At 37.6% G+C, this 15230-nt stretch overlaps 1 protein-coding gene and 1 non-coding gene across 3 annotated transcripts; both read left to right on the top strand.

Moving 5' to 3' along the window:
• The first annotated feature begins 24 nt into the window (after positions 1 to 24).
• On the top strand, positions 25 to 10622 carry dclre1a (DNA cross-link repair 1A (PSO2 homolog, S. cerevisiae)). 2 transcript variants are annotated; one of them, XM_088016388.1, is made up of 10 exons: positions 25 to 710; positions 2463 to 3725; positions 4740 to 4873; positions 5836 to 5954; positions 6925 to 7068; positions 7140 to 7285; positions 8739 to 8893; positions 9189 to 9330; positions 9513 to 9647; positions 10148 to 10622. In XM_088016388.1, exons 1-10 carry the CDS (start codon positions 293 to 295, stop codon positions 10312 to 10314), a joined length of 2823 nt encoding a protein of 940 aa, XP_087872514.1. In that variant the 5' UTR covers positions 25 to 292; the 3' UTR covers positions 10315 to 10622. The 2 variants fall into 2 exon arrangements, with proteins under 2 accessions (XP_087872514.1, XP_087872515.1); XM_088016389.1 differs by lacking the exon at positions 9513 to 9647.
• Positions 10623 to 13725: 3103 nt separating this feature from the next.
• On the top strand, positions 13726 to 13798 carry trnav-cac (transfer RNA valine (anticodon CAC)). Its single transcript has one exon. It is a non-coding gene; the product is annotated as a tRNA-Val (tRNA).
• Positions 13799 to 15230: the final 1432 nt, after the last annotated feature.

Below are 15230 nucleotides of genomic sequence, written 5' to 3'. Positions count from 1 at the left end.
TTAGTTCATCGTTGTGTTGTGGCGGTAAGGTAAGGGTAGCTAACAGTTACATACAGCAGAACATGAACAAAATATGTGAAAATATTTTCGAAAACGTGATGAATATTCTACAAAGTCAGTTATTCGGTTAGTGAAATGTCTACAAGGGATATCTACACGACAAATATCCAATACTTACAGGTTTGGTGTCACTTTTGCTTCTGAAGAGGAATGTTACCAAACGTTGTTAGTTCTTGTGTAATAACCCGTGTTTTGAGGTGACACTTGTAAGCTAAGTTCGCTGCTGCTCCAAATGTCACAGAAGGATGACTCCGAAAATGACATTTGGGAATATAAACCCCTGGAGAAGAAGAGAAAGAGCAATAAATCGCTGTGCATTTCCAAAAGAAGATGTACTGCCAGGAAAACGTCAAAGAAGGACAGCTCTCCCTCTCTCAGGTCAAAAGAGAAGAGTACAAAACCCAAAACATCTGAAAGTGGAGACTCCTCTGCTGTTGGGGAGGCTGTTGAAAGCAAACTTTTATTATCAAATGAATTACCTGTCAAGTGTTCTGCTACAGAGGTAATCCAAAGTGACAGCAATGCAGCCGAGAGGCAGATGTCTGAAGACTTCTGTCCCATCTGTCAGATGCCTTTCCACATTCTGGTTGTACAGTCTCAGAGATGGCATGTTGCTGAATGCCTCGACAACCCCAGGGAGAAATGCACAGGTAAATATCCACAATGTAGTTCCTCTGTCCTGCAAAACTCATTTAACTTCTTCACATTTTGCCACTTTACAACCACAAACTTCACCCTCCACAACATGTTCAAAGTTTATACATACTTTTGCAGTAAACTGTACATATGACACTAAACTGACTAGTCATGTAGTCATTGTATAATTAATTTATTAATCTCCAAATGGGGAATTGCTGCTGCAATATAATATTTCAGGGTTTCCCCAGTGTATTATAAGCCTGACGGCCCGCCAGGCTTATAATAAGAAATTAGCATTGCTTATTTATTTAAGTTTTTTTATGTTTGCATTTTTTAAAGATTTTATAGTTAGTCTTCAGGTATTAATCTTTACATTTTTTTAGTACCACATAATTATCAAAGGATATTTTCGAATTTCCTGTCAACTTTAAACATTTTTTAACTCAGAAACACAGCGGGTTGTTGGATGAATGATTGCCCTAGCGCCCAACCACCAGGCTTTACAAGTTTTCTGAGGGAAACCTTGTATTTCAACATCATTTTATTATTTCTTTGGAAAGTTGTTATTGTAAAGAAATGTAATCGGATGCTCTAGTTAGATACAATTTTGTGTGTTGTAGAGTAACCTTGGAAAACCTCAGGTAAAAATGTTGCAGAAACCCTCCAGTGGCCCTTAAAACAAACAAAATCTTGTCTGATAATTAGTTTTTATTCCCCACCTGATGTAATTGTGTTGGACAGATGACTTTGACCAGTCTGATTTATTGTGTTTGCCCTTCTGAGCTCCTTTATTGTCTCTTATCAAACACTTAAGTGCTTGCTCAGGTTGAGAAAATGCTGCAAAGTCAATGACTCGATGCAATCAACTGGAGGCCTGTTGGGAGATTACATTTCACAGGTTTCCTTTTAAAGCCTATTTAAATAAATTTGTCATCAAGTCACGTTTAGAGTTTACAATCTTTTGCAAATTCTGATTCTGAAAAGTTTTGAGAAATTAAAGTATTCAATTAAAAATAGGTGATTTTTGATTGAATTTTTTTTTTAATCTAAAATTATTTACGCCATATAGAAAAAGAGCTTTGAATTATTGCTTTTTGTTAACATCATTTATTGATCTAGTGTCCTGACCCGATAACAAAGGAAAATAGAGGTGGGTCTGGTTTTCTTTCAGTGTCAGCTCAGATTAGGGAAGCACAATATTAGATTTTTGGTCAATATCTAATATGCTGATATACTAAAATTCATTTCTCCGATGACAGATACCAATATTTTTCTGTTATATCTACTTACTGAAACTATATGGTTTTCTCTACTCTAGTTAAACTGGAGTCAATTTAGCCTGCTACTAAATCCAAATGCTAAAAAGGAGGCTGAAAATGATGTAACACTTTTGTTTAATGTCAAATTTATTCATGATATTTGCTCTCTAAGACAATGACAACACTCAAGCAGTGCAAATTTGACATTGTGCTGTGCTGCAGGCATCTGGTTAGTCATATAAAAACAACGCCTTTTATATCGGTGAGTTGTTTTGACGGAATGGCTGATATTAAATTTTGCAGCTAATATCGGCCGATACCGATACCATGGCGATAATATCGTGCATCCTTAGCTCAGATTTGTTGTGTGGGATATAAAAAGTGAGATATTCAGCTTGTTGATTTAATGGCACAACACTAGATTGAATATAATTTAACCACAATCAGAAAACCGTGGTGAATAAAATAACCTAAGTTTGATTGATTTTTGTTCCCTCTTTCCAGAATGTCCAGATGGCCTCCAGTGCTCCTCCACCATTCCAAACCATTACAAGAAGTTCAACCACACGCTTCTCGCTGAAACCCGTGCAAACGGCAACGCCGCAGCCCCCAGTCTGTCCTTGCAAACAGAGACCAGCGGAGAAGCAAATCTCCAAAACATTCAGAACAATGAGGCGCTCAGCTTTCCATTAGCTCGCTCTCAGGGGACGACTTCCTTTCCTTCTTCCTTTTCCAGTCTGAATCACACTCCAACACCTCCGACAAAACCTAGAAATGGCCTTCTGTTGCTGCGTTCTCCTGGGCCTGATGACTTTAAGAAAAAGAAAGGCTGGCTGGGGAATAATAATAATAAAGCTCAGAAGCCAGTTGGTGAGATTTCATCCACTCCTGTCAAGGAGATTCTATCAGATCGAGCTTGTGAAGTTTCAACAGAGACGCAGACGTCTCTCAAAGATGATGATGATGACGATGACGATGGGATCTCCTACTCTCCGCTGTCTGAGCTCCCTGCAGAGACTGAAATGAACTGCAGAAAGTCTCTTTTTCTTAACGAGAGCTCTGGTAATGAACACTCAGTGATTCTGTTCAATGACAGCTTTTCCAGTGAAGATGAAATCCTGGCTGAATTCATAGACAAGAACTGTGATGAAGGTGCAGCGTTTGATGATCCCTCCTCTTCCTCCTCGTCTCAGCTGGATCCAGTTTCTTCATTAGCACCTACTAATCAGCAGGCTGCAGAAACTCCTCGTGTATCTAAGAGGGAAATCAGCAGCTTTCAGTCTCCACAGAGTGCTGTTTTAGAGCGACTAAGAGAAACTATTTGCTCAGAGGGTCACAGCAGTCAGAAACTTAATTCTGCTCAAGTGTCTTCATCACAGGATCCGTTTGGGCCAAATTATCAAAACATGCTGCCTCAGAAAGGCCAAAGCAAGGCAGTCCAGGGTTCTGGACTCAAGCAGACTGACATCGGGGTGTTTTTTGGTCTCAAACCGCTCAAGGAGACGGACAATAAAAGTTTACAAAGCAACCTGGAGGCGTCCTCTGTTCCAGCGTCTGATAAGAACCCGGGACGGCACAGACAAAAGAAAAGAAAAGCTGACCCAGAGGCGGCGCCGGCAGCAGCAGCGGCGATCGGAAGTGACTCAGTCGGCGCTCAAGGTGACGCAGGTAGAGGAGGGAACAGAGGATGGAGACGAAGGTGGAACAGAGTAAATGCTGACGGAGAAGTGCAGCTGCCACGTTGTCCGTTTTATAAGAAGATTCCAGGTCAGTAAGCAAAGTTAGAAAATCATTTAGTTAAAAAAATAATAATATAGATGAATTACAGTTTCGCGGTGATGTATTTTAAATGCATCTTGAAGGTATTTTTGATTTTTGTGGCTTACAGTTGATACTGACTTAAAATTCAGCTTTTTAGATTATTAAATGATGTAAAACAAAAAAAACTTTCAATGATAAAAGATAAGATCACAGTAGTGTTACATTCTTATCTTTTTACTTTATTCTGCTATTTCTTGTTTTATATATTTTCTTATCTCACTCAAAGCACTTTTACTGGTTTTTGTAAAGGGCTGTACAAATAAATGTATTTTAGTGGTCCAGAGGTGAAACATATTTCCAATTAATAAAATGGATAAAAACTTTTTGAACCTGTTGGTTCACATTGCTATGTCTAATCAGTAGAAAGTTGAGTGGAAGGAAAAAGTTGGGGAATTGTGATGCAAAGCCCATTTGAATTTTGGTTTATGCATAACTGCTCCATGCCCTGAATCAATGCTTCATTATATAATGATATATACAGCCATGGAATAAATTAAGAGCCCACTACTGCACTGAACCTCATTATAAACCTCCTGGTTATTCCACCAAATATTGATTCCTGAGTTAAAACATTAATAATATTGTTTCTAAATGAATATGAACTGGTTTTCTTTGCATTATGAGGTCTGAATGCACTGCATCTTTTTATTTTTGACCATTTCTCATTTTCTGCAAATGCATACAAAATCTTTGCTTGGAATTTCGGACACATGCTGTCAGTAGTTTATAGAATAAAATAACAGTATTAATTTTACTCAAACATATACATATAAAGAGTAAAATCAGAGAAACTTATCATATTAAGTGGTCTCTTAATTTTTTACAGAGCTATGTATTACTCAGTGTAATGAATTGAATTATGGAGATAAACTGATGTAACTGTGTATAATGTCTCGATTGAGAGGGAAAAAATTAAAATTATGTGGTTTGTGACCTAAAATTTCCCTAAAATGTTCTCAGGTACGAAGTTTGTGGTCGACGCGTTCCGTTACGGCGAGATCGAGGGCATAACCTCATACTTCCTGACACATTTCCACTCGGACCATTACGGCGGGCTGACTAGAACCTCCACGTTTTCAATCTACTGTAACAGAGTAAGTCCATCAGCGACACACCAGCAGCTCCTCCCGTTTACCCCTCCTGATGCCTCGATCTGTTTTCCAGTGGTTAAATTTATCTGTGGCTGTTCAGCAGTGAGTCATGATGTCATGTCACTCATTTCAAGCTGTTAGATATCCGTCTGCACGAGGCTTCAACGCTCTCCTGGGACCCGTTTTTTATTCATCTTCACTTGTTTGGGCAGAGAATACAATTCGCTTGATACACTCTTTGTCTGCAGTCGCTCAGAGGAATGAAAAATCTGCTTGTAGTCACAGCAATAAAAACTGTTAATGAATTCAGTTACATTTTAAAAACCTGTAATTCTTTTTTTTGGCCTCGTTAGTCGTGCAGAAAAACCGCACGACTGACTATATTTTGCTGCAGTTCACATGTGAAATAAATATTGCTGAAAACTAAAATCATGTTTTGAAGCATAAAAAGAAAAAATACGAATTACTGGATCTGTCATGTAATATTTAAGGAAAGCCCATATTAAAGTCAACGGTACTGCAAATTTTCAGTATTTTTTAAATTGATTTTATTCTGATTAATTGAAAAAATTTGCCCCATTTGCTGATTTTTCATTTAATCAGTTAAGTTTTTTTTTCTATACAGTATTCAAAAGGCATTAAGAGGAACATAAATACCGAGATTCTTTTTAAAATTAAAAATGTTATTTATGTCTTATTGTTTACGAAGGTGTATAAAAATGCAATAATTTTCCTTTTGTGAATTTGAACCAGGTGAAGCTAAAAATATGCAACTTTTGGGGGGAAATGCAATTTTTTTTTATCCTGAATGCAAAATGTTTGTGTACCTCCTAATCTGAGTCCTTTCATAAAACACAGTGGTTAATTGGTTATTTTTTTATCAGTAATTTTAATTTTGGCCAGAACAAGATCACATTCTTGTCTGGTTGCCAAGGTAACCGTCAGATTTGACTGCTTCCTGTCAGATCACGGGGAACCTGGTGAAGAGCAAGCTTCGGGTGGCGGAGCAGTTCGTCCACATCCTGCCCATGAACGCCGAGGTCACCGTGGAGGGAGTCAGGGTCGTCCTCCTGGACGCCAACCAGTGAGTCAACGGGCAGAACTCGCTGGGTTTTATAGGGTCCGTACGGGAGATTGGAACCCTTGAAAATGCTTGAATTTCAATGAGGCGTTTTCAAGGTTTGGAAAGCGCTTGGCTTCTGTTTAAAGTCCTTCATTTTTGTATTATAGTGCCAGGTGTTTTTATAACCCTCATTAATAGATGCACTTTTCTTTCTCACTGTTTGACGTTAAATTGCATTAAGATTTTCTTGTTTTAGGAAAGTTTGAACTATTAAAATTATTTCTTTGTTAAATACCAGAAAACATATTTTTCTTTTTCTTTTTTTTTTTTTAATTTGAGAAGAAATTAGATTGGGAATAAATATTCATTACGTTGAAACAATTTCTCAAAGACTTATTGATCTGCATAAATGAGATCAAGTTTGGCTTATTGTTTATATGTTGAACAGCTTTATTGAAATGCCGCGATCTTTTTTATATCAAATTAGGCATTTAAAAACATAATATTTTACATTAATGACAGTAATTGATGATATTATTGTGAATTTAAACTTCAGGGCATAGAGCAGTTATATATAGACCAAAACTCTTGCACAGGCATACTTTTTCCTTCCACTCAACTTTCTTGGATATAGCATGGTTAACCAACAGCTTAAAAAAAGTCCAGTTTAGATTAGTTTGTTTGTGTTATCTCCAAAGTGTGGTGCTGGTGAAGTTTGAAAACTCGGCTTGATCGCGATCAGAAAAATATTTACTAGTCTTTAAAATTCCAATGACGACAATTGTGATCAATCCACATTTTCCAAATATTAGTTTCTTCTTAAGACACAAATCCATCTGTCCATCCTTCCATGTTTCTGTCCATCCACTCCTCCCTTCATCCATCTGGTTTGTAGTCTATTCATCCGTCCAAACATTGTAGAAATATCAGTGGTGAGCTCACTGAACTTTACGTAAAATCGATTTCAAGCTTTCCGTCTTTGTTCCTTCAGTTGTCCAGGAGCTGCAATGCTGCTGTTCTTCTTGCCCGATGGACAGACGGTTCTCCACACCGGTGACTTCAGGGCCAACCCCTCCATGGAGACGTACCCCGAGCTGCTCCACTGCCGCGTTCAGACTCTCTACCTGGACACGACGTCAGTATCTGAACGTACTCTGTGGTTTTCTGTTACTTTGAGCAGGTTTTAATGGCTGCTTGTCGTTGTAGCTACTGCAGCCCCGAGTACACGTTTCCCAGGCAGCAGGAAGTCGTCAGCTTTGCAGCCAGCAGGGCCTTTGAGTTGGTGACTCTGCACCCGCGAACGCTGGTGGTGTGTGGATCCTACTCTGTGGGGAAAGAAAAGGTCTTCTTGGGTACGTGGCTTGGGATCTTCTTTAAGAATTTATATGACCTCTATCTCAAATGCAATATGACCATAAACCTAAAGAAGGAGGAATAAACTAACACAACTCCTGAATATAAATTAGACTATTACTTTAAATTTCACTCTTAAATTAATAAACGCCCTGCTGTTGGTGTGAACATGTGGACATGCAGCGCAACCATATCTAACCCAAACAGGGTTTTTTTTTTTTCCCACAGCCTTGATTCGCTTTCATCCTGCTGAAATGTCACCTGTTATTAAATCTATATTGAAACACGACTGTAGAGACACAGGATTTTGGGAATTGTCTGTGAGGAAAGTAATAAATACGTGCTGTCCTCTGCTGACATGCAGAAAATGGGCTGCAGCTGCTTTCTATAGAAATTTACTTGAATCTTTTCTTAAATCAAAAATATGTCAGAAAGCTCTGCATGATGAGTCTTTTTATTGAACTATTCCTCTTTTATTACCAAAAAGACCATTATTCTTCTGTTTATATGATGTGACAACTAACAATTGTTTTGGTTATCAAATAGTCGATTAATTGGATAAAAAAATTAACATTCTGTAGATTTTTTTGTTCAACCACTTAAGCCTGGTTTTATACACTATATTAGAAATGCATTAAAAGATAAAAAGTAATAATTTCCACTTTTATACGAGAACGTTTTAATGTATTAGTTTTGTTATATATTTAGCTTTTTACTGAAATTGACCAGTTGAAGATAAAAAAAAAATTTATATACATTTACATATATATTATGCAAATGTATATATTTGTACAGCTTTTGCCAAATTACTGTTTAATTGCATTTTCATTTTGTCTGTAAACTCCAGTTAATTATTAATTGGTTACTAAATTAATTGACAATTATTTGACAATTATTTCAGCAATTGATTTATCGTTAGATTAACTGTTTCAGCTCTAGAATAATGTGAGCGTTAAAAATTACCCATTTATATTTTACACGTTCATAACGTGCGACAATAACTTGTGGAGAAACATTTTGCTGCTTCATTAGGATTTTATGTGACAAACACAAAAAGCTGCGTAATAATTAAGAGGAAGGAAATCTAAAAAGTGTGGCATGCTTTTGCATTCAGCCTCAGATATCCTTGAATGTGTGTTTAATTTAACCCATAATACAAATGCAGCTGGTTTGTAACGATCAGTTAAAGGCGTCATGAAGAACAAGAACTTAATCTTTCACTGAGCATTAAAAAAAGTAAGACCCAACTCTGTTCATTCCTTGTATTTGTAGCAGTTAAAAGAGCAGGCGACCATTAAAATGCTAAAGTTTCTGGTCGTATAACATGAATGTTCAAGAGGTATGAACACTTTTGCATCGCCTGCTCCACGTTCCTTTTGCAGTGTGTTTCTGCAAAGGTAGTGTGAGGTAAAATCTGGTGCTTGCACAGCTGACTTTGTGATTTATTTGCAGCGCTGGCAGAGGTCTTGGGGTCAAAAGTGTGCCTCTCCAGGGACAAATACAACACCATGTGCTGCCTAGAGTCTCAGCAAATCAAGGAGCGCATAACCACCGACTGGAAGGCAGCCCAGGTTCACGTGCTTCCCATGATGCAGCTCTCCTTCAAAGTGGGTGCAGCAGGGCTTGGTTTTTATATCGTTTTCATTTCCATGCAAACATTAACCTTCATATTAAAGTTTGTGATGAGCAAAATTACCAATATTTCTGCAAAACATTGTTTCTAGTGAGATTTAAATCTGCAGTCCTGGAGTTTTCACACGACTGGTTGCAGAAAAGCCGCCTAATGTTGGGTTTTAAAGTGTCTGCAGAGCTGATGTTTGCAATAATGCTGCATCCTCAGCTTTAAATTTTAAGACTTTCTAATGCACTTTTTTTTTTTTTTTTATGTTGCCGTCTCTGCAGAAGCTGCAGGATCACCTGGCACGCTTTTCAGCACAGTATGATCGACTGGTAGCCTTCAAGCCCACCGGCTGGACCTTCAGCGAGCAGGTGGAGTCGGTGGAAGACATCCAGCCACAGATCAGCGGCAACATCTCCCTTTACGGTTAGTAGAAATGCTTAACAGAACAGATTCAGGTTTAGATGTTATGGAAATGTTTGTTTTAATTCAGAGAGAGCAGGGTAAAACATCAGACTGTTCTTCATGCTCCAAATTCTGACAGAAAACTTGTGCTGTGTTCAAACAAAAATGAGAATGTGACTGAATTGCTTTGACTTGGCCTACAGTGCCCTCTACGGGGAATGAAGCCAAACGAGACTTCATCATAATCAGGCTGCATCTTCATCCATTTTCAGCACAGCTGGAGTGCCGTCTCGCTCAAAACCCCAGCGGTGAAATTAGTTGTGACTTGATTTTCATTAGTACGTAAATCCAGCTTTCCTTACAGTTTTATCTCTGAAGTTCTGGACAGATCCATCAACATCAGAGCCATCTGCCATGTAACCTACAACCACCAGCTGGAAGCTTTTGCCACCAATTTTAGCTTTTCACTCCTTCCACTTTGTGTCACTGACAGATGCTAATTTTCCCTCCTCTTCTTCTCTGGGCTCCTTTTCAGCTGCACCTCGTCAGAGGAGACCTCATGTTAACTTGTAAGATGGTTGAAGGCACGATAGTGTCGCAGTTTTTTATTTTAGAGGACAAAGGGATCCTTTTATTGGATTTTCCACTGAAATAACTCAAGCATGTGGTGCCTCAAGATTTCGCCGTCTTCTCTATTTATTGTCATATTTCATAACATCTGGCTTCATGTCAGATTTTTATCTCAGCTGTAATTGCTCCTCTGTTTACAGAAGGAGTACTATAGAATGGATGTCAAAATAAACCCTGAGGATAACAGATGTTCCCATTTCTGTGACAGGAATCCCATACAGTGAACACAGCAGCTTCCTGGAGCTGAAGCGTTTCGTCCAGTGGCTCAAGCCTCTGAAGATCATCCCCACTGTGAACGTTGGCAGCTGGTCAAGCAGGAAGGCCATGGAGAAATGTTTCAGCGAGTGGCTCTCGGAAGCTAGAGCTAAACTCTGAAATGGGGCGCTGATTTTGAGAACTCCTCTGAAGCTCCAGTTTTAGTTTTTGAAAGTGGCTTTAACACTAATATGCAAATTCTGACTCTGAAAGGATAAATATGCACTCTTGGACCCGTTTATTGAATAAAACTTCAATTACATGCTGCCTCTGTTGCACAAACATGTTTACAGTGAAACTGAAGGTATTTTACCTCCTGCATTATCTGTTGTGACCACATTCCCTTTATGTATTGAGTCAACATGCTGCTTTTTAAACTGTACGTTTTTTATATTTTTATTCTAAAATAAAAACTTAAATATTCTTTAGATCCTTGGCTTGTTTATCTCATTTGTACCAGTTTAGAATAATATAAATACATGCCTTCCAATATAATTCCTGTAATTATTTATTGATATTTTATGTAATCTAATCTGTGCCAACATTTGCAGCACTGGCTTTGAAAATGCTATGTTGTTTTGAAGTGTGGTGTCGGATCTTTTTGGTTTTTATCTCCAAGGCACCAGAGGTGCTCTGTAAAGACGGAGCGCTCTCGAATTAAAGCTAGATTTTCAGTCATGGTATAAACTATCAGGTTGGGGGGGGGAGGAAATCTTCTGGATGACCTTGGGAGAGTCAAAAGAATCTTATAAAAATGTTTTAAAAGGTTTTCAAACTGCACATTTCCTTTACATATTGAAATGGGTGTATTTTCAAAAGAGGAGGTTATTGATCTATGTGGGTAATTGAATGGAAAGGGGTCCAAAACTTTTAAATGGCATTTATTTTTCTGGTTTTGACCCTCTACAAAAATGGGGTAAAAGGTCTCAGAAAATAGTTTGAGTACATAAACCTAAACATCATGAAACGCCATTTCATCAGACACGAATAGATAAAATGTTCTGTCCAGATGTTTGTTTTTAAAGCCACAAATAATGGCTACAATAAAACTTAATATTAAATCAGCTCCACTTTTATCTTTTTTTTTTTTTTTTTCCAATTACGGAGGTTAAATGCTAGTTTGTGGATAGCCTATAGCAATTTCAGCTAACAAAGAACCCAAAAAAAGCACATAGGAACAACAAAACAATAGAGAATGTGAATAGAGAATCTGTTAAGATAATCTGCTATAAGATTGTATTTTTTATATAAAGAGTTCCTAATAAAGTTGATTGTTTCAGGGGAAGATTAGTGTTCACACACAAGCTAGCATTAGCACAGCTGCGTCACTGACGGTTTAAAAAATCTAAAATATTACAGATACAAATGAAAACTGCTGTGTTAATTCCTTTTATGTTTTTTAAACACTATTTTTATTTAAAGAAACTGTTTTTAACAATGTGAACTAGGAGCAAATAAAATAAAACCGGAGAATCTATAAAAACCGTAGGCACCGCAACGACTCGTCGGCCATGTGAGTGGCAATTTCGTCTTGAAAATAAAAACATATCTTCTCAGAATCATTTTATTGTTGTTGTTTTCCAAATGAAAACATGAATAAAGCCTTAATCATCATAGAAATGTTTTTAGAGCAACTTTGAGCTGGGTCTTTGTGTTTTGTATGGGTCAGCAGTGGTTTTAGGCTTGAAACAAGACAAACATAGTATTAGCATTGTGATGGTCCTAATCCACTTTGCTGCTTCAGGACCTGAATGACTTGTCGTAACTGACAAAGGCATGAATTTGGCTCTGTAGTGGAAAATCCTCTAGAGCACATGTGTCAAACTCAAGGCCCGCGGGCCACATGTGGCCCGCCATGTCATTTTATGTGGCCCGCCCCAGCATTTTATATGCCAATGATTGACTTAAAATAGGTTTTGAGCACAAATTGACTACAAACTACATCTCCCACAATGCATTCCGATTGTTACCAGTCAACATTACGGCTTCTCGCCACTAGAGAGCAGCAGAGTCAACTCAAGCTGCTTATTGATTTTCCCAGCGAATAAAACTGAGACATCGACAAGCTAACATCAAAACGTCCAAGAAAAGAAAAATCGATTTACAAGTAAGACTGTGAATGAAGATGTGTGTGAGTTGGTGTCAGGGCGGCAGGTGGCGCTAGACGTTATCTTGACCGACAACATAAAAAAAATAAATACATTTAAAAAAATTTGGTCATGTACTATTTTTATCCATGAAATTACAATCATATTAACATCGGCTATTTAGTCGCATTTTATGCGGTTTAGTTAATATTCACCGTGAATCCAGATCCCATCACAAATTAAGCAGATAAATGTATCCACATCTAAGCGACTTCACATTTCTAATTCTTCACAGTCCGCAGTGGTTGAGCAGCGGACTGCGCATGTTACAGTCTAATTAACTTTTGCATCGTCATTTATTTCCTCAAGATAAACTACCGGCTCCTCAGATGGATTAACACAACGTTGCATTCTCTTTAGTTTTCTCTGGTTTGTAATGGAGACTTGAATTTTCAACCAAAAGTTTGTAATGCGCTTCCTAACCATTTTTTTATTTGTAAGAATTGATTTTACTTTTTAGCCATGTCTCTGTAGAACCATTTGTCTCTACTAATGACATCTGCAATATATTTTTTGATCGCAGGCTTAGTTTATGGACTGAACAGACAGAAACCATTATACATTTTGAACTGTTGATTTTATTTTTGAACCATTTTTTTTAATTTTGAAGTGTTGATTTTGTTTTCCAACCATTTTTAATTTTAAAGTGTTGATTTTATTTTTGAACCATTTTTTAATTGCAAAGTGTTGATTTTATTTTTGAACCATTTTTAATTTTAAAGTGTTGATTTTATTTTTGAACCCTTATTTATTGTAGAGTGTTGATTTTATTTTTGAACCCTTATTTATTGTAGAGTGTTGATTTTATTTTTGAAACCTTATTTATTGTAAAGTGTTGATTTTATTTTTGAAACCTTATTTATTGTAAAGTGTTGATTTTATTTTTGAACCCTTGTTTATTTTGAAGTATTGATTGTCTGAAAGACCTTAGACATGAATTGACCCCTACCGGGGTTTGAACCGATGACCTCAGCATTACCTGCACCGTGCTCTAACCTGCTGAGCTAACTCACCTACCTTACAAACTGATGAGTTTCCATGGATTTAAGAAGAACTTACATGATCTTACTACATTGAAGATTTGATAAAAGTGCTTATATTCTAATGTTTTTCAAAACAACATACATAATATTTTATTTTCCAGAGATTGTGTAGAACCATTTGTCTCTGCTAATGACATCTTCAATACAATTTTTTGATCCCAGGCTTAGTTTATGGACTGTAATGTGAAATTAGGCACAATTATAAGTCTGACAGTTTGTTCACCAAGTTACTGTGCTCTCTGAGAGGATCTGTAAGTATTTGACATTGTTCCATGCCCATCATTGACATTAGTCTCTAACAAAATTTGGATCATCTACCAGGAACACAGGAAAGAGTATGAGTTTCTGTAGTGTAGTGGTTATCACGTTTGCTTCACACGCAAAAGGTCTCTGGTTCGAAACCAGACAGAAACAGATTTTGCATGTTCTTTTCATCACAGGTGTTTACTAAAGGGCAACAAGGGCTCTGTGGTGTCATGGTCTGTACTCTGAATCCAGGCATCTGAGTGCAAGACTCAGTTGAAACTTTCATGTTGCATCTTACATCATCATCTTTGGAACCTCAAATTGAAACAAAGCAGAGAAGTTCAGTTCCTGTAGTGTAGTGGTTATCATGTTTGCTTTACATGCAATAGGTCTCTGGTTCAATACCAGACAGAAGTGGTTTTTGTAGGTTATGCATCTTTTGGGGTGCAGTGAGACAACAAGAGCCTTCCTCTTTGGTGATGGTTCATTTGCCAATCGACTTCAATGTAGGCTTCTTTGAAATCGAAGCTACTTCAGTTACCAATTGGCAGTTCTATGGCGTAATGCACATGTTTCTACATCTACATTTTTCTCGTAGTGACAAAAACCACTGACTGAGGCCCCAATAACTTTTAATAAATTAAATTAAGCGACTTCACTTAAATTAGCATCACTTCACCCGCTGGGGTCTGAACGCACTTCCTCCTGGTTCCCATCTGCAGAAAAATCTGCGCTAATTCATCAGTCAGTTGGATCTGTCCGATCCAAACAGATCAAATGAACTCTGAGCGTTTTACCCTGCGCGGTCCGGTGTGCGCTTTTACCAGGATTTTTATTTATTTATTTTTTATTTTTTGCGTGGTTTCGCTTCTCCGAAACGGACAGTTGTTACGTCTGCAGCTCCTCCAGAGCACCACTCTCCTGGGTAACGTGAACCCAGAAGGCTTCATTTGTTAAATCCGCTGGATGAGTTTCTTCCAGCGGTTTCTTTCTAATTCCGCAGTGGTTGAGCAGCGGACTGCGCATGTTACAGTCTAATTAACTTTTGCATCATCATTTATTTCCTCAAGATAAACTACCGGCTCCTCAAATGGATTAACACAACGTTGCATTCTCTTTAGTTTTCTCTGGTCTGTAATGGAGACTTGAATTTAACGCTCCATTTCAACCAAAGGTTTGTAATGCGCTTCCTAACCAGACGCTCCAAAGCGTCCGGTCCATAACTCTTCAACACGCCGTCAGCTCCCGGTCAGAAAGACGCATTTAGTTCAGAGACCATGAGATGATATTCAGAAAGGATTTTTTTAATTAATTGATTTCAGTTGCCTCTGAGACTAAATCTTTGCGTAACGTCTACAATGTCTGCCCATATGACTTGTTTTTATCATTTGTTTGCTTACCTTTAAACACTGATTTATTGTAATTTTTAAACTGAGCAGTAATTTTACATCCATGGAAACTCAAATGTAATATTTAAAACTTCAATACATAAAATCACTTATTTAACAATATGAGGTGGTGTTTAATTTATTTTTAACATTGTATTTTCATACATTTATGCTAGAGGTGCCCAAATAGTTTTCCAGAGCTACCATCTGCA

This window comes from Poecilia mexicana, unplaced genomic scaffold, assembly GCF_051168715.1.
Source record: "Poecilia mexicana isolate PSO_F unplaced genomic scaffold, ASM5116871v1 scaffold_19, whole genome shotgun sequence".
NCBI classification, from domain to species: Eukaryota; Metazoa; Chordata; class Actinopteri; order Cyprinodontiformes; family Poeciliidae; genus Poecilia; species Poecilia mexicana.
This window is presented reverse-complemented; position numbering and strand designations above follow the sequence as displayed.